The sequence below is a fragment of the Schistocerca serialis genome, chromosome 9 (genome assembly GCF_023864345.2).
Source record: "Schistocerca serialis cubense isolate TAMUIC-IGC-003099 chromosome 9, iqSchSeri2.2, whole genome shotgun sequence".
Classification (NCBI taxonomy): Eukaryota; Metazoa; Arthropoda; class Insecta; order Orthoptera; family Acrididae; genus Schistocerca; species Schistocerca serialis.
Genome location: NC_064646.1, coordinates 279,067,088 through 279,093,857, shown reverse-complemented (window position 1 = coordinate 279,093,857; position 26,770 = coordinate 279,067,088). Strand labels below are relative to the sequence as shown.

The following is a 26,770-nucleotide window of genomic DNA, read 5'->3' as shown; positions in this document are numbered from 1 at the left end:
TCGAAGAGTGTATTTGAGTCAACATTTTCAAAAGATTTCTCTAATTCTACGGCTCCTACAAATGTAGGTTTGCATTTTTTAATCTGTCTTCTAAGGTAAATCATAAAGTCAACAAGGCCACATGTGTCACTACATTTTCATGCAAACCAAACTAATCTTCCTTGAGGTCAGGTTCTTCTAGTTTTTGCAATATTCTGTAAATAATTCGTGTCAGTATTCTGCAATCATGACTTGTTAAACTGATGGTTCAGTGGTGTTCATACCCATCAGCACCTGCATTCTTCAGAACTGATGTTATTATGTTCTTCTTGAAGCCTTATGGTATTTTGCCTCTCATACATCTTGCATCCCATGTGGAATAGTTCTGACATGGCTGGCTTTCCCAAAGATCTCAATAATTCAGTGGATGTGCTGTCTACTCTGGGTGTCTTGTTTCTACTTAGATCTTTCAGTGCTCTGCTTTCTTTCTCACAGTGTCATATCTCCCATCTCCTCTCAACCTGCTTCCTCTTCTCTTTCTATAATATTGTCATCAAGTTTGTCTCCCTTATGTGGACATTATATGTTCCTTCCATTTTTCATACTTTAAATAATATTATCTGTAATAATTTTCTTTCCATCTTCTTTCTTTCTCAAGCTTGTATCATGTTTTAAACTAAATATTTTTATGGAATTTCCAGGCAGATTAAAACTGTGTGCCAGACCAGGACTTGAACCTGGGCTATTTCCTTTCATGGGAAGGTGCTCTACTGACTTAAGGAGGGTATGGAGATTGGGTTTAATATCCTGTTGACATGAAGTTCATTAGAGACAGCACAACCTTAGATCGTGTCAAGAATAGGCAAGGAAATCAGTCATGCCCTTTCACAGGGCTATCCCAGTATTTGCATGGAATGATATAGGGAAAGCACAGAAAACCTAAATCTGGATAGCTGGACATGGGTTTCAACCATCATCTTCTTGAATGCAAATCCAGTGCACTAGCCACTCTACTGATCCTCTATTGACCAAGCTATCCAGCTATTCAAGCATATCCCTGACCCATCCTCACAGCTTTACTTCTGCCAGAACCACATCTCCACTCTGTCTTCATTTTTGGAATATTTTTGTGTCATTTTATAAATAAAAAAGAGGTTGTGTTACTTTTAAGTTTAATAATGGAAATCATCTCTGGGGTAAGGTTCCTACTATGTCTGTAGCACTAAACAAATGAAATAAAATATTGTCACCCATTGTGCTTCATGCTTGTATTTACAGTGGGAGCAGTACATGAAATGTGATGGTCTACCAGATCCTGCTAATGTCCCACAAATGAATACATTCCTTTATTTGTGGAAGCAGGAAGATGATGACATAGAAACTGTTGTCAAGAAGACAGACATCATTCTTGCTGTAAGTCAAATGCCTAAAATTACTGTACCATGCTCATTTATAATTATGTTGCTTCCTTATATAAAATTTGGAATTCATGTTTCAGCTCCTTAATAAACTTGAAGAACTGATAGACATGCCTACTGGAGTTAGCGGTCGCCAAGTAGAACACTGGAAAGAGGTATTGTATCACATAAGGCAAAAATGTTTTAATATGTCACATATAATTTATAAAGTGATGGGTCCAAAAATTAGCAGTGCATCTGCTTCCACTGCTGAATTATTATTAACACTGGGTTTGATCTCACTTTGCTCTTTGTTCACTTATTATCCAAATAATATGTGGGTGAACATATTATTGGTGTTAAATGGTTCATTATAAACATATAGAATACAAAATAAAGGATACCAAAAATCTCCCATTGGTGACCTGTTTAACATCTAAGCGGTAAATCCTTTCTGTCCCAGGAGACCTTCCTACCTTTCAACTGACTGACTCTTTTGCAGGCAGCAAGAAACACACTTACGACCATACTGTGTTCACAGAAATACGCTATGCTGTTTTTATGTGTTGCTGGGACATAGCATTAGTTTGCTGCACCGGCTGTAGTTCCTGGTTGTTGTGAAATATAGCCTTTAATTGACATGAAATGTCAACATCTCTTTTGGGGCCATACATTTATATGTTCTATATTGAATCTTATTATTTTTTCATGCTTTTCTTTTCTTATATATAAGTTACATGTAAACTGAGTGAGTCATAGACACCACCAAAAGTAAATTAACAAGTTGTTTTGTGGCAAGGATAATGTTTTCATACATCATTAAATACCTGTATGAAACAAAGTAAGAAATGCACTCTTCATTTTATTAATTCATGGATCTTCACCCTTTTGTTTAGGTAAGTGATAGCATACGGAAGTATGCTTGGATCTGTTGTACCAGCATTGAAAAAATGTGTATTTTAACCATTCATTAAAAGTGTTATAAAAAGTTATTAGAAAAGGAATATTTATTCACACAGTTTGAGATGAACTCCTATCTGTTCATCATTTCACTCGCTACCATGATTCTGCATCAAGAGGTTCAGTACAGACAAGAATAATTTAAGCGGTATCCGGAGGAGCATTCCTGCATCAACTTTGTCACGATCAGGACTAAACATTATGGAATTAATTGAAGATCAATAATGTCAATGGTTGCAGTGATTATTTGGTACCACACACTACTGGAAGCAGCAGTATGTAATGTAAATTATATCTATTGACCTTGAATGTAATGATACTGAAGGTCTGTTGATATTGGTATCAGTTAAAGTTCACCCAAGATTGTGCTCAAATTCGTAAATTACCATCAAATTTCTTTTCAGCTATTCTTCCCAATCAATTTTCCCAATTATTCAAGCAATTATTAACCCATTTCCATTGCCACATACCTACTCAATGCCAACTGTTTAAAGGACGACGCCGAGCAAAATATGAAAAGACCTTCCAATTGTTGAGATAAAAATTTTTGAGATAAATGATTCATATTATTGTTACAAGGAACTAATGCAACTTTCACTGTACTTGTTACACATCCACGAGATTGGGAATGATAAAAACATTGAAGGAACAAGTTAAAATTAAATTCTGCATTCAAACGAGATGAGCCAGGAATGCTGATTTCAGCAGTAAAGGAAGGAAGCTGCTACACTGTATGCTTATGCAACTGCACTTGGCGCCCTCTCTCTGTCAGTAGATAATCTCTTTTCTTCCAATTAATATCCTTTATGGAAAGTTAAAGTGCCTTATTTACCAAGGTACGAAGTACCCATTCACACTGAGCCGGATGGTGACAACTATTAGCCAGTAAATACAAGTTGGTGTGAGTACATTTTCTGTAAACTGCACATTCAAATGATCCATCAACCTTCCTTCTAACCAAAACATCCACCTCCATCGTAAAATGAATGTTCAGGTGGATTGAGTTCAGATATTCTAAAAGGCATTCAAATTCTCCTTACCATGAGGCCAAACAAAAAAGCATCATCAGCATATCTGAAGAAACAGGTGGGTTTCTAAGGCACCAACTCCAATGCACTTTTGTCGAAGTCTTCCATAAACAAGTTTATGACCACAGGAGACAACGGACTACCCATTGCAACCCCATCTGTCTGCTCATAATGCTGGTCATTGAATAAAAAGTAGGTGGATGTCAGCACATGCCAAAATAGATTAGTTAGTTCAGCACCATACATAACTGCAATTAATCACAACAAATCAGACAGAGGATAAAGAGTGAAGAGAGAGACCACATCAAAACTTACTAAAATACCAGAGTCATTCAACCGCATTCCCTCCAGATGACATAAGAAATCTGCTGAGTTCCTGGTATGATGTTCACACCGACCAACTTGTGCACTCAACAGAGAAGTAAGTTGCTTGGCCACACGATATGTCAGAGTGCTAATATTACTCACTATAGAATGGAAAGGAACCCCTTCCTTGTGTACTTGTGTACTGTAAAGGAGACCGCTTATAAAACACTAATATGACCTATTCTTGAGTACTGCTTGAGCATTTGGGATCCCTATCAGGTCGGACTGAGGGAGGACATAGAAGCAATTAAGAGGTGGGCTGCTAGATTTGTTACTTGTAGGTCTGATTATCATGTGAGTGTTACGAAAATGCTTCAGGAACTTGGGTGGGAGTCTCTAGAGGAAAGGAGGCATTCTTTTCGTGAATCGCTACTGAGGAAATTTAGACAACCAGCTTTTGAGGCTGACTGCAGTACAATTTTACTGCCGCCAACTTACATTTCGTGGAAATACCACAAAGATAAGATAAGAGAGATTAGGGCTCGTACAGAGGCATATAGGCAGTCATTTTTCCCTCGTTCTGTTTGGGAGTGGAATAGGGAGAGAAGATGCTAGTTGTGGTATGAGGTACCCTCCGCCATGCACCGTATGGTGGATTGCGGAGTATAGATGTAGATGTACCTTTGGAAGGCCATATAACCTAGGTGGAAACAGCACTATAGGTGTTAAGACTCTTGATAGTGTCCTGCGACAAACCACTTTTCTTCAGGAGGCTATTGGTCTTTCTCTCCAGGCCAGTATGGATCCTGCGATATGCTGAATCAGATAATAAATGTTGCATCTTTTGTACATAATCCTGTTTGTTTAACACAATGGTGGCATCGTCCTTATCTGCAGGTAAAATAACGATATCAGGATCTTTGAGAGAGCGTAAAGCAGCCCTCTCTACTGCTGTTACATTACTCTTGGGTGGACGAGCCTTAGTCAAAAAACAGCATGCATCCCTCCTAACTTCCTCTGCAGTGTCAGGAGGAAGTCTGCAAACTGTCCGTTCAATTGAACTAATAAAATCAACTATTGGCAAGCTCTTTGGTGTGGGTGCCAAATTTAAACCCTTCCCTAGCATGGATAAGGTTGCATAATCAAAAGATTTCTCTGTGAGATTCATCACAGAACATCGAGATATAAAATCAGATTCTGAGCGATGAAAATGTTCAAACTTTGCCAAATGCCAGGCAGTAACAGAATTGTATTCCCAATCAGATTGAGTCCATGCCCGTCCAACCAATCCCAAGTGAAATCAGACAGTTTTGAAGCAAACATTAAATGGGAATGAAACAGTTCTTTTGAAGCAGAATCCAAACATTGACGAGTAAAACAAATCCTTTCAAGCACAAGAGCGAAGCCAGCATGTTGCTTGATGCAATTGGTGGCAGGAGAATTAATATGGTGCACAATCTCAGCAAATGTTGGGCATGATTCTCATCATGACACCTCAATAAAAATAACAAAATGCTTTACAGTCTAACTCCACAGCTACAAAGTTTATCCATCTTTCCTAAACACCGATACATTCCCCCCCCCCTTCCCCCTCGTCCCCCCCCCCTCCCCATGTAGAGGTAAACAAGGTGAGATCTGAGTTTCTCCTGGTGTACGCAATTTCAAACAACTTATTGGAATTTAACCAGATAATATTTACAGTGACTGCCGATATTTTGGTGGGAGTACACCCCACCATTATCAAGGCACAAACTGCAATGGACGTGCGATGTACAGTCAAATTTAAAACCTCGGTTCTTGGAGTAATTCAGGAAAGATAAAACACACACACACACACACACACACACACACACACTGAACACTAGGGACACCAAAGATGACCAAACTCAAAGGTATTGATAGTGATGAAAGACTACGAACTAGCAGGTGAGGTAACATTTACTCTGTTCCTCTGTTTTTTTGACAAGAGAGAGAGCAGGATTCCAAGCAGAGTGTAAACAAAATCCTCCATCCCCATTTACAAGGTTGCTTGCTAATTTAATCTTAACAGCCCCTTTAACAACACTGCCCCAATAGCTTGACATGCATGACAATATCTCCTTGTAGCTGTTTAGATTAGATTATATTTACTTTCATTCCAATTGATCCGTAGTGAGGAGGTCCTCCAGGATGTGGAACATGTCAGAAAAACAACAATACATGACAAATATTTAAACTAAAACAAATAAGCTAATGTACCATTCCACAGGTCCCAAGTGGAATGATCGTCATTTTTTAATGAACACTAAGAGTCATTTTACAAATACTATTGCACTGAATTTAAAATAAAAAAGTTTTATATTTATTTATAAGGTAAGAAACATGTAATACAACTACTGTAATACTTATTTACAATGAACACATTACTGCACTGAAATGGTGCAGAAGTTAGATTATACTTACACACACACACACACACACACAAATTTTCAGTGAACACATTACTGCACTGAAATTGTGCAGAAGTTATGTTGTACTTATATACAAATCAGTTGGTTTTCCTCAGAAATTCATCAATGGAGTAGAAGGAGTTGGCCACCAATAAATCCTTTAGGCTTCTCTTAAACTGAATTTCATTGGTTGTTAAGCTTTTTATGGCTGCTGGCAAGTTATTGAAAATGTGTGTTCCTGAATAATGCACACCTTTTTGTACAAGACTAAGTGACTTTAAATCCTTGTGAAGATTATTCTTATTTCTAGTATTGATTCCATGAATTGAGCTGTTGGTTTGAAAAAGTGATATATTTTTAATGACAAATTTCATTAAGGAATAAATATATTGGGAAGCTGTAGTTAGTATCCCTAGTTCCCTAAACAGGCTTCTGCAGGATGTTCTTGAGTTCACACCACATATAATTCTTACTGCACGTTTTTGTGCCCGGAAAACTTTAGCTTGGCTTGATGAATTACCCCAGAAAATAATCCCATATGACATTATGGAATGAAAGTAAGCATAGTATGCCAGCTTTTTCATTTTTATATCCCCTATGTCTGACAAAATTCGCATTGCAAACAGAGATTTGTTAAGACGCTTCAGCAGTTCTGTGGTGTGCTCCTCCCAGTTGAATTTATTATCAAGCTGTAATCCCAAGAATTTAACACCGTCCACTTCTTCTATCTTCTTGTCATCATATGTTAGACATATACTCTTGGGACACCCCTTACAAGTTCTGAACTGCATGTAGTGTGTTTTTTCAAAGTTTAGTGACAAAGAATTGGCTAGGAACCAGTGATTAATGTCTACAAATATTTTATTGGCTGATCTTTCTAAGACTACACTTGATTTGCCATTTATTGCAATGTTTGTATCATCAGCAAACAAAACAAACTTGGCATCTGGTAATGTTACTGATGAAAGGTCATTGATATACACAAGAAAAAGTAAGGGCCCCAAAATGGAACCTTGTGGGACCCCACATGTAATTAGTTCCCAGTTGGATGATGCCTGATAGCTTGATACATGTCTCTTTCCTAATAACACCCTTTGTTTCCTGCCAGAGATATAAGATTTGAACCATTTTGCAGCATTTCCTGTTACACTATAATATTCTAGTTTACTTAAAAGGATATTGTGATTTACACAGTCAAATGCCTTTGACAGATCACAAAATATACCAGTTGCCTGCAATTTTTTGTCTAATGAATTAAGTACATTTTCACTGTAAGTGTAGATAGCCTTCTCAATATCAGAACCTTTTAGAAATCCAAACTGTGACTTTGACAGTATGTTATTTGAGATAAGATGGTTATAAAGACGACTGTACATTACTTTTTCGAAAATTTTTGAGAATGCTGGCAACAGTGAAATTGGACGGAAATTTGATGCTATTTCTTTATCTCCCTTCTTAAACAGTGGCTTAACTTCAGCATATTTCAGCCATTCGGGAAATATTCCACTGATAAACGACTGGTTACACAGATAGCTTAATATGTTACTTAGCTCAGAATCACATTCTTTAATTAACTTTGTTGATATTTCATCATACCCACTAGATGTTTTTGATTTTAATGATTTTATGATGGACATTATTTCTGTTGGGGTAGTGAGGGTCAAATTCATATTATGGAAGTTACTTGAAATGTCTGGTCTAAGGTAATCCATAGCAGCATCTACCGAACCTGACAACCCCATCTTTTCAGTAACAGTTATAAAATGTTTGTTAAAAAGTTCTGCAACACTATACACATCTGTCACCAATGCATCATTTACTCTTAATGCTATTTGTTCCTCTTCATGTCTGGTTCTACCGGTCTCCTCCTTCACTATATCCCATATTGTCTTTATTTTGTTATCTGATATGACTATCTTTTCCTTGTAATATATTTGCTTTGACATCCGTATTACAGTCTTTAATATTTTGCAGTATTTCTTATAATGTGCTATAGCATCAACATTGGAAATGTTTCGGATTGACAGATACAGTTTTCTTTTTGTTTTACAAGATACCCCTATTCCTCGAGTAATCCATGGCTTCTTTGTAGACTTTGCTCTAACCTTGGTAAGTTTTGGGGGAAAGCAGTGTTCAAATAAGGTAAGCACTTTATTAGCAAAAATGTTATATTTTTCATTCATGCCATGAGCACTGTAAACATCAGTCCAGTGAATGTCTCTGAGGAGTGTCCTAAAATAATCAATTTTTGGCTTACTGATTACCCTCTTGAGCTCAGATTTAACAGATTTTATATCCTGTTCAGTATTAACATTTAACAGAAGGAACTGCATGTCATGGTCTGAGAGGCCATTGACTATTGGTTTTGTAATATAATTTTGTTCATTTGACTTTTCTATAAAGATATTATCAATGGCTGTTTGTGAGCAAGTGGTTATCCTAGTGGGGAACTTTACTGTGGGAATTAAGTTGAATGATAGTGTTACTAACTCAAATAGGTTCTTATTGGGAGAGTCTTTAAGGAAATCTACATTGAAATCACCAGCAACCACTATTTCTTTGTTTTTGGTTGTTAAATGGGCCAGTACAGCTTCAAGGTGGTTTACAAACAGATTAAAGTTACCTGCAGGTGCTCGATATACACTTAATATTATGAAAGATTTTTTGTGAAAATCTAATTCTGTTGCACAAGCTTCCATATGCTGTTCTAGGCAAAATTTATGAATGTCTATGTTCTTAAATTTATGACAGTTCCTGATGAATGTGGCAACTCCTCCTTTCTCCATTTCTGATCTACAATAGTGAGATGCTAACCTAAACCCTGTAACACTTAAAAGTTCTATGCCAGTGGTCACATGATGTTCAGAGAGGCAGATTATGTCAGCTGGGTTTGAAGACTCTAATTCATCTATGCAGATAGTTAATTCATTAATTTTATTTCTCAGTCCTCGAATATTTTGATGCAATAAAGATAGCTGACATTTCACATTGACTGACTTAAAATTGGATGGAGTTAAAATATCTGCTGACAGTTGAAAATTCTTAACCAATGGCTGTTTATGTTGATGTAATAAGCTGGAATTATGTTTTTTGATTTCTTTCTCAAACTGAAGGTTTGTCTCAGTTCTAACCTCTCTTAAAATTTGTTTTCTTTCTGTCCTCCCTACCCTAAAAAAGGGTCTTTTCTGAATCCTATAACCACTGGTATTTTACCACTCATGACAGTGCCTCCCCCCTTTAACTTTCCTGCTATTTCCCCAGCCAATTTACCCTTCCCCTTCCTGTTGAGGTGAAGGCCATGCCTAGTATAATCCCACCTACTGACAGAATCAACATGAACCACACCAATGTGTGACCCCGCACCCGACATGAGCAGCCGTTCCAGCTCCAAATTAACTCTCTTGACAGAAGAGTTCAAATGAGGTCGGTCATGGCGCCCAAGAACAGATACAAACTCAACACTGGTATGCCTCGATGCTGATGCAATCTTCGCCAGGTCACACTCTATGCTGTACCCAGGATCTCTGTCAATACTGTTACCTGCCCCACCCACTATAACCACGGTGTCTTCCTTAGTGAAATCTTTGCAAAGTGATCCTAAATCCTCTGTCACCTGCTCCAGACCAGCACTAGGTTTAAAAAAATTGGTGACCTGGTATTCTGATCCTAGTTCATCCTGCAAGAGTTGGCCAACACCTCTTCCATGGGAACTACCTAACAACAACACTTTCTTTCTCTTTACTGATTTCCCTACATTCTTACTTTTCAATTTGCTGCTGAAAGTTTGTTGTGCCCTGTCTACACCTGTAACTGCTTGAGGCTCACCAGCTTCTAACTGAAGCAACAGGTCAAATCTATTTTCCACATTCACCATAAAGCTGTCAGACAAAGTTCTAGGCCTGTTCCTCCTGTTGCCTGTTGCCACTTCCCACCTCTCTTTACCCTTCTCCCTCCTTAACCTGTCAAGATCTCCCCTGGCCTTGTCAAACTCAGCCTGAAGGGCAGCAATTTTCCCCTCCTGTTCCAGTATCTTCCTATCTCTACTACAAATCCTACAAAACCACTGATGAGTCTCATTTACTTCCCCTATTCCCACGCCACTACAGTCACCCACATGGAAAAAACTACAGCACCCATCACACCAAAGCTGTGGCATGGCATATATTGGTCAGACTATTGTGACAGTGGAGGACCAATGTACTGAGCATAAATAGCACACACGATTACAGCAGCCAAGTAGATCTGCTACTGCCGAACATTGTTTGCACACTGGTCACCCTATGTTATATAACAATACCGAGATCATTTAAAGCGAGTTCTTGCAACTTTGTTAATAGACTTTCTCAGGATATCTGTATTTAAGAGTCTGCCATTCCAGTTCCTTCAGTATTTCTGTGACATTCTTCCATGGATTATATGAACTTGTAACCATTTGTGCTGCTCTTCTCTGTTTATGTCCAATATCGCCAGTTAGTCCTATCTGGTATGGGTCCCACACACTTGACAAAATTCTAGGGAGGGTCACATAAGTTATTTGTAAGCAATCTCTTTTGTGGACTGCCTGCAGTTCTCCAGTATTCTACCAATAAATGGAAGCTTACACCTGCTTCACCCATGACTGATCCTGTGTGATAGTTCCATTTCATATCCCAACAAAGCGTTACACAAAGGTATTTGTATGAGTTGGGCAATTCCAACAGTGACTCATTGATATTATAGTCATAGGGTACTACATTTTTTTCATTTTATGAAGTGCAAAGTTTTTACATTTATGAACATTTAAAGCAAGTTGTCAATGTCTACTCACATTGAAACCTTGTCAAGATCTGACTGAATATTTATGCAGCATCTTTCAGATAGTACTTCATTATTGACAACAGCATCATCTGTAGAAAGCCTGATTTTACTATTAATATTGTCTTAAAAGTCATTAATATACAATGTGAAGAGCAAGGGTCCCAATACATTTCCCTGAGGCGCACCTGAAGTTATTTCTACATATGAGAATCCATCCAAGATAATATTCTGTGTCCTCCCTACCAAAAGGTCCTCAATCCAGTCACAAATTTCACTTGATACTCCATACGATTGTGCTTTGACTTTGTAATCTTTGTGTATGTATTGCCATGCAATAAATAAATAATAAGTAAATTACTGGTATGCTGCAACTACACCTTTTTCCATATTTATGTGGCACTGAGTCAAATGCTTTATGGAAATCAAGAAACACTGCATTTAACTGGCTGCCTAGATCCAAAGCTTTCAATATGCCATGTGGGAAAGGAGGGAGCAGGGTTTCACATGATAGATGTTTTCAAAGTCCATGCTGGTTGGCATTGAGAAGGTCACTTTGTCCAAGATACTTCATTATGTTTAAGTTCAGAATATGTTCTAAGATTCTACAACAAAGGATTTCAAGGATATTGGACTGTAGTGTTGTGCATCACTTCTACTACCCTTCTCACAGACATGTGTGACCTGCCCCTTTTTCCAAGAACTGGGCATGGTTCTGTGTTCGAGGGATCTGCAACAGATTAAAGGTAAGAGGGTCCAACTCAGGCACAAATTCAGTATAGAATCTGACAGGGATTCCATCAGGGCCTGGAGCTTTGTTAAATTTTAACGATTTCAGCAATTTCTCAACACCACTGACACTAATACTTATTGCATTCATCCTTTCTGTGGTCCAAGGATTGAATTTCGGAAATTCTCCTGGGTTTTACTTTGCAGAGGAACATTTGAAAAAGGAGTTCAGCATTTCAGCTTTTGCTTATTACTCTCAGTTTCATTTCCTGTATCATTCACTAGGGACAGGATACTAACTTTGGTGCCACTAATAGCCTTTACATACAACCAGAATTTCTAATTTCTTTGGATTTTGTGAAATGCCTTTTGATAATATTCTGCTGTGATTGTCATTGAAGGCACCACACTTTGCTCTCTTAACAGCCAAACATGTTTCATTCAGCATATCTCTATCTATAGCCATATGCTTTGTTTTATGCCTGTTATGCAGTAATCTCTCTTTTTTTAGAAGTTTCAAGGTCTTTTACATATTTTATAACATCACTTGTCACTGTGAGGAGATCCTTGAAAGGACCTTTGTAGGCACATGCTGGACATTTCGATACAATGTAAGTAACTGTCCGTCATTCTGCACCACAGTCACATGATGGTGATGAAGATTTGCCCCACTTGTAGAGAGTGTCTGCACATCATTCATGATGCATTTGGATGTGGTTCAAGGTAGTACAAATTGCCTGAGGCTGGTGGAATCCAGGGGTTTCTTCTGGATGCAAGGCAGCTTCTGGCATTGTGGAGAGCAGTTTTGTTGCCAGCAGTGTTTCCATTCATCGATGACATTGAATTGAGTTTCCATGAGAGTCCTGGCTGTGATGAGAGAGTGGGATGTCTTGAGCTTAGCCTTTTTCACTCTGCAGGGAATTTGTCATCCATTATTGGAAGATCAGTGTTATTAGCAATATTTTGGTATTCACACAGTAGTGTGCTCTTCCATCTGATATCAGGAGGTGGACTGTGGCTCAAGATAGGTAGCCAGTATGTGGGAGTAGATAGTATTGACCTACTAAAAATGTACATGGCCTTGTTCAGTTATACATCTATCTTTTCTACATGTGGACTATTAAGCCATTACTCTACTGCTGAGTATACCAATCCAAATGCTAATACTTGGAAAGTGTCTGCTAATGATTCACAATGAGAAACACAGAGTTTATGGAGGAGGTTGTTTTAGGTTTTGAGATTAGCAGATATTCATATAATGGGCTCCTTAAAAGAAAGTGTCCTATCTAACATGATCCCAAGGCATTTTTTGGATGCATATTGTGGCGAAGTTCGTCTCCTTCAAAATAGACAACAAGTGCTCTGTTTGCGAATCTACTGGACAGATGAAAACATGAAACTTCTGTTTTATTTGAATTTGGTTGTAACCTCAATTTATGGAAATAGTGGCGTAAGATGTCTAGATCAGAAGTTTGGATTTCTTTAGTTGTTTCAAAAGTTTTATGTTCGGTAGCTATCGCCCAGTCGTTTGCATGGCCAAACTTCCTGGACTGTGTTGGAGGGATATCAGACATATGAAAGTTAAACAAGAGAAGCAAGGACAAATCCCTATGATAAACCATTATTCAATACTTTTGGGCAGCTTGTCTCTTTTTCTGTAGTTACAGTAAATGTTCTTCCAGTTAACACATTGTCAATCAGTTTTGTTGTCCACTTGCATGGGACAAGCTGCAATAATTTGTAATGCAGTCCATGCCTGCAAACTGTGTCATATGCTGCACTTAGATCAGTGAAAGCAAATAATGTTCTCTGCTTCATTTGGTATCCTGCTTCAATAAATGTTGATAACATAAGACTTGATCAATGCAGGTCCAGCCTGTCAGAATTCAGCTTGTCCAATAGGAAGGTCGAGAAAGATTATACTGGATTAATCCAATTGTATAGAATTCTTTCAAGAAACAGTAGTGCTTAGTAGTGCAATTAGAGATTCTTAGGCTGGTCTGGTGCTTGCCAGTCTTGAGTGTTGCTATTGCTATGATTTTTGATTGCTTCATTTTTTGTGGGACTGAACTAGATGTAATGTCAGAGAAGAAATTCACTAGCCATCTTTTTGCTTAGTTCCCACTATGCAGAAGAAATTCTGGGTGGATTCCACTGCTTCTGGTGCGTTTCTGGATTTTCGAGTTATAAGAGCAGCGGAAATTTCAGGTATAGAAAAAGTTCTTGAGAAGTCAGATTGTTCGCTAATGTTCTTTTTGAGCAATGTAAGTTTGCATCTGATGTATCTTGTATGAGTTTTATCCCTTGGTGCTCTTGATGTGGACAGTAAATGTGATGCAATTCTATTAGCTGATATATGACTGTTCCTTATTTAACTTTGTTTCCATCCAAATGCCTTAGTAATGACCATGCTTTACTACTTGATGTTTGGGAACTGAGTGAAACAACAGTCTCTGTCCAACTAATACATCTGGCTGTACATCTACATCTACATCTATACTCCGCGAGCCACCTTACGGTGTGTGGCGGAGGGTACTTATTGTACCACTATCTGATCCCCCCTTCCCTGTTCCATTCACGAATTGTGCGTGGGAAGAACGACTGCTTGTAAGTCTCCGTATTTGCTCTAATTTCTCGGATCTTTTCGTTGTGATCATTACGCGAGATGTATGTGGGGGGTAGTAATATGTTGCCCATCTCTTCCCGGAATGTGCTCTCTCGTAATTTCGATAATAAACCTCTCCGTATTGCGTAACGCCTTTCTTGAAGTGTCCGCCACTGGAGCTTGTTCAGCATCTCCGTAACGCTCTCGCGCTGACTAAATGTCCCCATGACGAACCGCGCTGCTTTTTGCTGGATCATGTCTATCTCTTCTATTAATCCAACCTGGTAAGGGTCCCATACTGATGAGCAATACTCAAGAATCGGACGAACAAGCGTTTTGTAAGCTACTTCTTTCGTCGATGAGTCACATTTTCTTAGAATTCTTCCTATGAATCTCAACCTGGCACCTGCTTTTCCCACTATTTGTTTTATGTGATCATTCCACTTCAGATCGCTCCGGATAGTAACTCCTAAGTATTTTACGGTCGTTACCGCTTCCAATGATTTACCACCTATGGCATAATCGTACTGGAATGGATTTCTGCCCCTATGTATGCGCATTATATTACATTTATCTACGTTTAGGGAAAGCTGCCAGCTGTCGCACCATGCATTAATCCTCTGCAGGTCCTCCTGGAGTACGTACGAGTCTTCTGATGTTGCTACTTTCTTGTAGACAACCGTGTCATCTGCAAATAGCCTCACGGAGCTACCGATGTTGTCAACTAAGTCATTTATGTATATTGTAAACAATAAAGGTCCTATCACGCTTCCCTGCGGTACTCCCGAAATTACCTCTACATCTGCAGATTTTGAACCGTTAAGAATGACATGTTGTGTTCTTTCTTCTAGGAAATCCTGAATCCAATCACAAACCTGGTCCGATATTCCGTAAGCTCGTATTTTTTTCACTAAACGTAAGTGTAGAACTGTATCAAATGCCTTCCTGAAGTCCAGGAATATGGCATCAATCTGCTCGCCAGTGTCTACGGCACTGTGAATTTCTTGGGCAAATAGGGCGAGCTGAGTTTCACATGATCTCTGTTTGCGGAATCCATGTTGGTTATGATGAAGGAGATTTGTATTATCTAAGAACGTCATAATACGAGAACACAAAACATGTTCCATTATTCTACAACAGATTGACGTAAGCGAAATAGGCCTATAATTATTCGCATCTGATTTATGACCCTTCTTGAAAATGGGAACGACCTGCGCTTTCTTCCAGTCGCTAGGTACTTTACGTTCTTCCAGCGAACTACGATAAATTGCTGATAGAAAGGGGGCAAGTTCTTTAGCATAATCACTGTAGAATCTTAAGGGTATCTCGTCTGGTCCGGATGCTTTTCCGCTACTAAGTGATAGCAGTTGTTTTTCAATTCCGATATCGTTTATTTCAATATTTTCCATTTTGGCGTCCGTGCGACGGCTGAAGTCAGGGACCGTGTTACGATTTTCCGCAGTGAAACAGTTTCGGAACACTGAATTCAGTATTTCTGCCTTTCTTCGGTCGTCCTCTGTTTCGGTGCCATCGTGGTCAACGAGTGACTGAATAGGGGATTTAGATCCGCTTACCGATTTTACATATGACCAAAACTTTTTAGGGTTCTTGTTTAGATTGTTTGCCAATGTTTTATGTTCGAATTCGTTGAATGCTTCTCTCATTGCTCTCTTTACGCTCTTTTTCGCTTCGTTCAGCTTTTCCTTATCAGCTATGATTCGACTACTCTTAAACCTATGATGAAGCTTTCTTTGTTTCCGTAGTACCTTTCGTACATGATTGTTATACTACGGTGGATCTTTCCCCTCGCTTTGGACCTTAGTCGGTACGAGCTTATCTAAGGCGTACTGGGCGATGTTTCTGAATTTTTTCCATTTTTGTTCCACATCCTCTTCCTCAGAAATGAACGTTTGATGGTGGTCACTCAGATATTCTGCGATTTGTGCCCTATCACTCTTGTTAAGCAAATATATTTTCCTTCCTTTCTTGGCATTTCTTATTACACTTGTAGTCATTGATGCAACCACTGACTTATGATCACTGATACCCTCTTCTACATTCACAGAGTCGAAAAGTTCCGGTCTATTTGTTGCTATGAGGTCTAAAACGTTAGCTTCACAAGTTGGTTCTCTAACTATCTGCTCGAAGTAATTCTCGGACAAGGCAGTCAGGATAATGTCACAAGAGTCTCTGTCGCTGGCTCCAGTTCTGATTGTGTGACTATCCCATTCTATACCTGGTAGATTGAAGTCTCCCCCTATTACAATAGTATGATCACGAAACTTCTTCACGACGTTCTGCAGGTTCTCTCTGAGGCGCTCAACTACTACGGTTGCTGATGCAGGTGGTCTATAGAAGCATCCGACTATCATATCTGACCCACCTTTGATACTTAACTTAACCCAGATTATTTCACATTCGCATTCGCTAATAACTTCACTGGATATTATTGAATTCTTTACTGCTATAAATACTCCTCCACCATTGGCGTTTATCCTATCCTTGCGGTATATATTCCGTTCTGTGTCTAGGATTTCGTTACTGTTCACTTCCGGTTTTAACCAACTTTCCGTTCCTAATACTATATGCGCACTATTTCCTTCAGTAAGAGATACTAATTCAGGAACCTTGCCCTGGATACTCCTGCAGTTTACCAATATTACGTTAACTTTTCCTGTTTTTGGTCTCTGAGGACGGACGTTCTTTATCAACGATGATAATGTCCTCTCTGGTAAGCCGTCAGGTATTTTATCGTTTCGCCCAAGGGGGGGTCCCTCTAACCTAAAAAACCCCCGTGTGCACGCCACACGTACTCTGCTACCCTAGTAGCTGCTTCCGGTGTGTAGTGCACGCCTGACCTGTCTAGGGGGGGCCTACAGTTCTCCACCCAACAACGGAGGTCAATGAATTTGCAACCATTATAGTCGCAGAGTCGTCTGAGCCTCTGGTTTAGACCCTCCACACGGCTCCAAACCAGAGGACCGCGATCGACTCTGGGCACTATGCTGCAGATATTAAGCTCAGCTTGCACTCCGCGTGCGATGCTGGTTGTCTTCACCAAATCAGCCAGCCGCCGGAAGGAACCAAGGATGGCCTCAGAACCCAAGCGGCAGGCGTCATTCGTTCCGACATGTGCTACTATCTGCAGCCGGTCACACCCAGTGCGTTCAATAGCTGCCGGAAGGGCCTCCTCCACATTACGGACGAGACCCCCCGGCAAGCACACCGAGTGCACACTGGCATTCTTCCCTGACCTACCCGCTATTTTCCTGAGGGGCTCCATAACCCGCCTAACGTTGGAGCTCCCTATAACTAATAGGCCCGCCCTCTGTGACTGTCGGGACCTTGCCGGAGAATCGGCCACTGGCCCAACAGGCGAGGCATCCTGTGGTGGCTCGGAAACGATGTCATCACCACTAGGAAGCACCCCGTACCTGTTGGAAAGGGGTAAGGCAGCTGCCACGCGGCCAGATCCCACCTTTGCCTTTCGGCCAGGCACGCGCGAGCCCACCACTGTCCGCCATTCACCCTGGAGTGATGGCTGACCGGTAAGATGCTCACTGCCGGAAGACGCAGCGACATCAGGGGTTCCATGCGATTCCAAGGCCACCGAAGTAGGCATAGGTCTCACCACAGTTGCCCCAACGCCACTACGAGCCGACACCTGCGCCTCGAGCTCGATGAGCCTAACAGACAAAGCCTCCACCTGCCCCCGAAGAGTGGCCAATTCTCCTTGCGTCCGCTCACAACAACCACAGTCCCTACACATGACTATGTTTACCCTACTCTATACGGTGACAAATTCCCAAGATAATCTTCTGATGAGCTACTCTGATAATCAAGAAACACTCACTGAAATACGAGACGCGAAAACTACGCTAGGTTTTCCCGGAAAAACTATTTAAAAGCTAAGCGCAGCAAATAAGTACAAAAACGCTTTATACAAACAGTACTCGCTGCTGCTGGTGCTCTCGCTCTGGCTGTCACAAGACAACTGCTGATTCAAGTGACTAGTGGCTAACGGCCGCGAAACAAACAAAAGACGGTTTTAGGGCGCTGTATTGAGGTTATGGAGTATGTTCTCCACTAGTTGTCCCATTCCAACCTGGAATGTATTGTTTCCAGCAGCCCCTAGGAATATGTTTCTTTGCTGCACTTATCATATTGCCAACAAGCCTCTCATAGCTTTTTGCTTTTGGGGAAATCCAACCAAGACATTTGTCCAAATTTAAAGGATGAAACCAGCGGGATATTTGCCCCTTCTTCGATTAAGATTGGATGGTGTTGGATGTGTTGGAAGTCTTGTAATATGAACAGTGAATTTTGGAGTGATAATTTATTTTCATTAATTGTTGCAAAGCATAAATCGAGATTATACTCATGTCTCCAAGCTGCTGATACGAATGTTCATTTGCCCCTTGCATCGAACACCAAATATCAACTATTGTCTTATGCCAAATTTACAACAGATTCACCATTTTCATCACTTTCCTTGCACTTCCATTGAGTATGGTGGCTGTTAAAATCTCCAAGGTATATGGTGGGGTGTTGTGATCCCAGGATAATCTGTGGAGGCCAAGAGATAGCTGGAGGTTTCTATACATTAATTAGTGTTAGTTCGCCTATTTTTACTGTAACTTCATGGAGATCATTGAGATCAGACACAGAGCATAGATGCACATTCTTGACTGACAATCGTATGTGTGTTACCACATCATAATCACAGTGGTACATTGCCCTAGTAATTCAAACCCAGGAATTTTTCCTCTCTGATTCACTAGCTCTTCATTATTCAGATTCAGATTCAGATTCAGATTCTTTATTAGTCATTCAGCATTGTTACATGCAATAGACTTCGTCAGTTCACTTAACCTATTAATTTTACAAAAAAAAATTTTTACACATTTAAGTTGATATTAGGCATTTCTAAAAATTCTTCTAATGAATAGAATGGATTGGTTAACAAGAAGTTATGAACATTGTCTTTAAATAATTTGTCAGGCTTGATTGACCCATTTTTAGACAATTTGTTATATATTTTAATTGCCATATACTTATGACTATTGTTAGTTTTAGCTAATCTATTTTGTGGCAACAGCAGAGAAGTACACGTTCTTGTATAGTAGCCATGTCTTTCATTTGTTACACTTAAATTAGGTAGTTCAGCAAGTATGTAGTTAACACTGTCAAGAATATATAAATTAATTACTGTTAAAATTCTATATTTAGTGAATAATGGTTTACAATGTGTTCTATTATCTACCTTAGCCATTACTCTGATTGCTTTCTTCTGGATCACCATAATTTCATTTATTTTTCTGCTGTTTCCCCAGAGTATTAACCCATACCTTAAAACAGATTGAAAAAAGGCAAAGTATGCTGTCCTTACGTACTCAAATGTCACACAACACATCAGTCTCTTCAACAAATATATAACTCTTGACAACCTAACCACTATGTGATCAACAGGAGAGTTCCATGTTAGACTGTTGTCAAGTACAATACCTAAAAACTTTGCCTTTTGTTTTTCTATTTTTGTAGTCTTTGATAGACTGAACCACATCAGTATGCATTTCCTGAAAAACAACTACATTGATGTTAAATTTTGATAAAATCTTCTGTAGGACTTGGCGTTTTGATATACTTATGCCTTCAGTATTGATTTGACATATCTTGATGACAGGTCCAAAGTTTATGGCTGGAGAGTCCCGAGAAGAACCATGTGAGTCCTTGTCTTGTGACAAATTAATTTTAGCAAGGAGATCTCTGAGGTTATTTGGCAGCCTCTGCTTCTTGGCATTAGATATTTGCCTTGAAGTGACTGCTCTGTAGCATCACCCAGAGGATATGGGTGACTTATGATATGTCATGGATGCACACAGTCATAGCCTCCCACCAGTAATGTCAAAGTTGGAGACAAAGTCAGAATACTGCAACAGGTTGTTTTTATGTTGTTCAGTACCAAGAATCCTACATTTGTCAGTTTTTGCTGCAGAATACTTCTCTTCTAGCTGTAACAGTGTACAAATCCCCTCTAGGAAACTTCAGCTGTCTAAGAGATATCTAGATTGAGTATTTAACTGCCTGTCAGCAAGAACAAACAGTTATTCAGGAGTTTAAAGATTTCATTGCAGATTTCTTAACATATTGTTATACAAAAAATGAAGTGCAATCATTATTTGGCTGCTTCAGTCTGATTTCAGTAGTGTTATGAAAAGAATAGTTGCTACTCTCTATATAGCAGAGATAATGAATGAGTTGCAGACAGGCGCAACATAAAGACTGTTGGAAAATGAGCTTTCAGCCAACAAGGCCCATGTCAAAAATAGACAACACACACACACACACACACACACACACACACACACACACACACACATATGCGTGTGCTCGTGGTTGGAGCCAGTCAGGCTCAGTTTCCAGAGACTGCGGTCATGTGTGTGTGAGTCACATATGTGTGTGTGTGTGTGTGTGTGTGTGTGTGTGTGTGTGTGTGTGTGTGTGCATGTATGCTGTCTATTTTTAACAAAGGCCTTGTTGGTCAAAAGCTCCCTTTCAAACACTCTTCTTGTTGTGCCTATCTGTGACTCAGAATCTTTGGTATATGATGAGTAGCAATTATTCTTTTCATAATATTGGATATTCCATCCTAGATTTTCCATTGTTTGCTTTCAGTAGTGGATTTTTCAACTTGTATGGAGCAAAACTCTGACTGATAACATTTTTATAGACAGAGCTTGGATTGAAACAATTAATGTACATCTAGTTTTTATGGACTGTCTGATTATGACATAGAATTAATGAAAATAAACAATGCAGCACCATACAGATCTGAGATATTTTCATAAAAAGCACTGGCACTTATTAATGATACTAGGATATAGTGCCTTAAGATGGGTTAAAGAGGTAGTATGGTGTGAGGCATATATGGAAAGAAATGCTAATGTGAAATTCAGTGTATTAAATAGCAAGTGTGTGTCAATATTTGAAAGTAACTTTCCTAAAAAATCATCCAGAAACTCCATTTAAAAGAAAAAATAAGTTATGGATAACTAAAGAGGTTAAAAGAACATGTAAGAGAAAATGGAAAATTTATTTAAATGTCGGAACAACGTAAGATCTGACATTACTGACATTACACAAAAATACTGTAATGGTTACGGAAAATCATTAAATGTTCACAGATACCCATGGGTGATAAGACTAAAATTGTTTGCGATATTGTGAAACAGGAGACAGGACAGCCAGTTAATCTGCAAGATACGATCACAGTTAAATTGAATAACAATGTTGTTTCAGATAATTCACAAGCTGCATATAATATTAACAGTCACTTACTACATGCAACAGCAAAATTTAAATGGTTCAGATGAAGAAGGTTGGGAATATGTTAAAAATAACATTCTACAAAATTTTAAGCAGTTGAAAGTAACACAACATTTTTCACTGAAATTAATAGAATTAAAGAAGTTCTGAAAAACAGAAGCTCACTTGGTGTTACACAATTAAGCAATAAATTGCAGAGAACTGTTGAAGTTGCAATATTAATTTTCTGGATTACTTGATGACTAGTTTTGAGCCTAAGCTCATTATCATATCATGCACCGCACATCATTCACCTCAATGAAGTGCAGCCCTGTACTACTTTCAAGATGCGTTTAACTAAAACAAACAGTCATGATTGTTGTAATGGATGGTATTGCATAGCTTAGTGGATGATTTGATTATGAGTTTAGGCTAAAAACTAATCAGCAAAGGATAAAGAAAATTAATATTGTGCCTTCAATATATCTCTGCAATTTGTTGTGTAATTTTGTAAACAATACAGTTGCTGATGTCATGCCTTCCAGAGTCCTGGAAATTAGTTCTTATGGTGTTGATGGATCCTCAGATAGAATTCTGAAGGACTGTTGTAACTGAATAATTAATGTCCCTCATCATGTTTGTGATGTATCACTGAAATAGACTATTTTTCCAGACAGATTAACAAACAGTAGTGTGAAAACTAATTGGGACAAGCTCACATATTACAAGAAATTGAAGTTGGTTAGCTGTAACTAATTTTATCCACCCAACTGTTTGACTCTTGGTGGACTATTATTGCCTTGGCTGTGAACAACAATTGTAGGTCCCCTCCACTTAAGTACTGGGTGATCAAAAAGTCAGTACAAATTTGAAAACTGAATAAATCACAGAATAATGTAGGTAGAGAGGAACAAATTGACACACATGCTTGGAATGACATGGGGTTTTATTAGAACCAAAAAAATACAAATGTTCAAAAAATGTCCGACAGATGGCGCTCCATCTGATCAGAATAGCAATAATTAGCATAACAAAGTAAGACAAAGCAAAGATGATGTTCTTTACAGGAAATGCTCAATATGTCCACCATCATTTCTCAACAATACCTGTAGTTGAAGAATAATATTGTGAACAGCACTGTAAAGCATGTCCGGAGTTATGGTGAGGCATTGGTGTCGGATGTTGTCTTTCAGCATCCCTAGAGATGTTGGCCGATCACGATATACTTGTGACTTCAGGTAACCCCAAAGCCAATAATCGCACGGACTGAGGTCTGGGGACCTGGGAGGCCAAGCATGACGAAAGTGGCATCTGAGCACATGATCATCACCAAATGACGCGCGCAAGAGATCTTTCATGCGTCCAGCAATACTTTGTTTTTTTTTTTTTATTTCTAGTAAAACCCCATGTCATTTCAAGCATGTGGTTCAATTTTTACCTCTCTATCTACATTATTCCATGGTGTATTAAGTTTTCAAATTTATACTGACTTTTTGATCACCCGGTATAAATGTGTGTAGAAACAGTGTGCCTTGTTTCTATGTTCTCAACAGGAAAACTTTGTATTTGTGTTAAAATAGACATTTTACCTAAGAAATGGGCAAGAATAGTTGTTCTTCACTATTACACATCTATGACCATAAGAGAAATTGACTCTGCTGTTGGTGTGGAAAGCCTAGTGTTTCAAGAGTTATTAGGGCATATAGTGATACTGCCTCATTGTCTCTAAAGAGACCACTCATAGTACTGACAAAACTCAACTTAGAAACAGTGGAATTCATCCTTAAAAGACAAGTAAGGACCTAGGAGAGATTATTGGCTACAGGGGTTCAAATGGACTCTTCAACAATGTGGTGTAAACTTTTTGATTAATGGCAGAAAAGTCAATAAAGAAGCCATTTTTAACATATAGTATAAAGAAAAAACAATTGGCGTGGTACCAAATAAATGCATCTTGGACCTCCAAGGACTGGAAATGTGTAATTTTCAGTGATGCATCACATTTTTTTGTTTAAGGATACAGAGCAAGTGTTGTCCGACATGAGGCATTGAGAGCTGAACTTATTGAACAGACTGTAAAATACCCTCCCAAAAAATATTTTTGGGTTTCTTCACTGCAAGTGGCCCTGGGGCACTAGTTCCAGTTGATGGCAGGATGAATTCAGCCAAATACATTGAAACCCTCAGATCAGGATTGTGCAATTCCTAAAAACCTTTGCAGATGATGAAGAAACATTTCAACATGATCTGACCCAATGTCACATTTCTAAAGCAGTTCATGGGAGAAAACAACATTAATGTGCTTCAGTAGCCTGGTAATCCAGAAGACTTAAATCCACTTAATAATTTGTATAATATTGTGAAAAGGCATCTTGGTAAAGAAAGAGTGAAATAATTATTGCCCAGTTTCCATACTAATATCTTTTGCCAAAATATTTGGAAAAGTAATTTACTCCAGAGTGGTCTCATATTTAAATAAAAACAATTTACTTAGCACATCAGAGCTTGGAGTCCAGAAGGGTTGCTTGACTAAGAATGTGATTAAAACATCACTCTAAAATATTAAACACCTTAAGAAATAAAATATTGCTTGTTCATATTTTTGTGACCTTTGCAAGGTGTTTGCATAGATCATATTACTCTCTTCAAAAAACTTAAATTTTGCAAATTGATGGTTTTACAGACACTTGTTGCCTTGCAGATGGTGCTTTTTAACAATGTTTGGTGGTAGAGGTTGCTATGTACCAATGTTGCAGATGGCAGATGTTTCTGCATATCAGTCTTGTGAGGTGGCAGATGCTTCTTATCAATATTACATACCATAAGGTTCTTTGTACTACTCTCATGTACCAGAAGACGCTTCACATCAGTGTTGCATGACAGAGGGTGTTTTGTACTGAAGTCATGTGGCAGAGGTTGCTTCATATTAATGTTACATGGCTATGTGCCAAAGCTGCATGATGGGGGGTACATCGTACCTATGTTATGTGGCAGAGGATGATCTGTGCCATTGTCGCTTAGCAACAGGTGCTTCGTACCGATGTCGTATGGCAGAAGGTACTTTGTGCCAATATTGTGTTGCAGTGGGTGCATCCTAACAATTTTGCATGGCAGATGGTTTTTTGTACAAGTGTTGCGTAGCAGTAGGTACTTCTTACCAATATTACAAGGCAGAGGGTGCACTGTACCATTGTTGTGTTGTAGAGGATGCTTTGTGGCGATGTTACATTGTAGAGTGTGCTTCATACCAATTGTGCATCTCACTGATTTTATGTGGCAGATGACGATTTGTATCAGTGTTGCATGGTAGAGAGTGCTTCTTGCCAGTTTACATGGCAAAGGGTACTTCTTACCAATGTTGTGTAGCAGAGGTTGTGTTGTACCAATTAAACATTGAAAAATGGGCTCCATACCAAAGCTGCATGACAGATGTTGCTTTGTATCAATGTTGCGTAGCACAGGACACTGCACACAAGTTGTGCATGACAGAAGGTGTACCCTACCAATGTTACATGCCAGAGAGTGCTTTGCACCATTGTTGTAGTATGGTAGGAAATGTTGGAAAAGGGCACACAAAAAATGTAGCTTGTGTCAGACATGCACTGGTTTTGGGCAGCCAGCAAGTGACCATAGGCTGTTCCAGAATTTTAATCATAACTCTATGCAGTGTACTACAGTATTGTATGGCTAGTGCCTACAATCTAACTACTCTTCATGCAGACGCGTATCATAAATGGCTGCCTTCCTCACCTGCTCAGTTAAAGGTCTCTGTCAATCACAGGGAAACAGTCAAACCCATACATAATCAGGGGGATTGTTTTCCCTCCAGTCTCCATTGGCTGCCACACATCTTAGTGGTGAAGGCTTGCCACAGGTGTCATTGCCAGCACTGGCACTACATTACTGACACCAGTCGCATGCCTCAACGTGTTGATCACTGGGTCCGCAACCCAGCTGTATAGTTCACTCCATGGCCATGCAATAACTGACTGGTTCCTCAGTACAGAGCTCCCTATGCTGAGCACAGCAGCAACTCTTCAGAAATGATCTGTGGCCAAGTTCTGACTGTCCACAGTGCCTCAATATGGTGCTCCCATTGCTGAGCACACCAATCTCCCCGTATTGACCTTTGCTCTCATCCAAAGATCAATGAGCACGTCACTGGCCACACATTAATAGTGCTAGGCCATTACTGAGTGCCTTCTCTGCACCACTTCATGTTTTGTCACCTCCATCATCATCCCAAATTGTCTACCTCGTGGGATTTCATCCTGAAACCTACAACCATTTCAAGGATATTCCATTGTACACAATCGACTCTAAGCCTTCATCACGCAATGCAGCTAAGGGACTACTGTTATTGGAAACAAACATATCAAGCTCCTAACATATTTTACATAGGTCCATTCATTGATGTCTTATGGAATAATTTTCTATGGTAACTCATCACTTAGAAAGAAAGAAAGAAAGAAAGCATTGATAGTACAGACTGCACAAAGGCAAGCAGTAAGAATAATATTAGCAGTTCACTTACTTTCATATTAGAGGTACTTCTTCACACAGTTAGACACTTTAACTGCACCTTCACAATATACACTGAAGAGCCAAAGGAACTGGTACACTTGCCTAATATCGTGTCGGGCTTTCGCAAGCACACAGAAGTGTTGCAACACGATGTGGCTTGGACTCGACTAATATCTGAACTAGCGCTGGAGGAATTGACACTATGAATCCTGAATCATTCGGGGCTGTTCATAAATCCATAAGAGTATGACAGGATGGAGATTTCTTCTGAACAGCATGTTGGAAGGCATCCCAAATATGCTCAATAATGTTCATGTCTGGGGAGTCTGGTGGCCAGCAGAAGTGTTTAAACACAGTAGAGTATTCCGGGAGCCATTCTGAAGAAATTCTGGATCTGTGGGGTGTCGTATTGTCCTGCTAGAATCGTCCAAGTCCGTTGGAATGCATAGTGGACATGAATGGATGCAGGTGATCAGACAGAATGCTTACATACATGTCACCTGCTAAAATGTCGTACCTAGCTTTATGAGAGGTCCCAGATCACTCCAACTGCACATGCCCCATACCATTACAGAGCCTCCACCAGCTTAAACAGTCCCCTGCTGACATGCAGGGTCCATGGATTCATGAGGTTATCTTCATACCTGTACATGTCCATCTGCTTTATACAATTTGAAATGAGACTCGTCTGACCAGTCATCAACAGTCCAATGT

General features: G+C 39.3%; 1 protein-coding gene across 1 annotated transcript in view; it reads left to right on the top strand.

Annotated features, from left to right (window-relative positions):
- LOC126419539 (dynein axonemal intermediate chain 7-like) overlaps window positions 1-26,770 on the top strand; it is a 770,648-nt gene that overhangs the window by 99,107 nt on the left and 644,771 nt on the right. Inside the window, exons 5-6 of the mRNA XM_050086729.1 lie at window positions 1,258-1,392; window positions 1,478-1,552. Of these exons, the coding sequence (XP_049942686.1) occupies window positions 1,258-1,392; window positions 1,478-1,552 (210 nt within the window). The remainder of the gene's footprint in view (window positions 1-1,257; window positions 1,393-1,477; window positions 1,553-26,770) is intronic.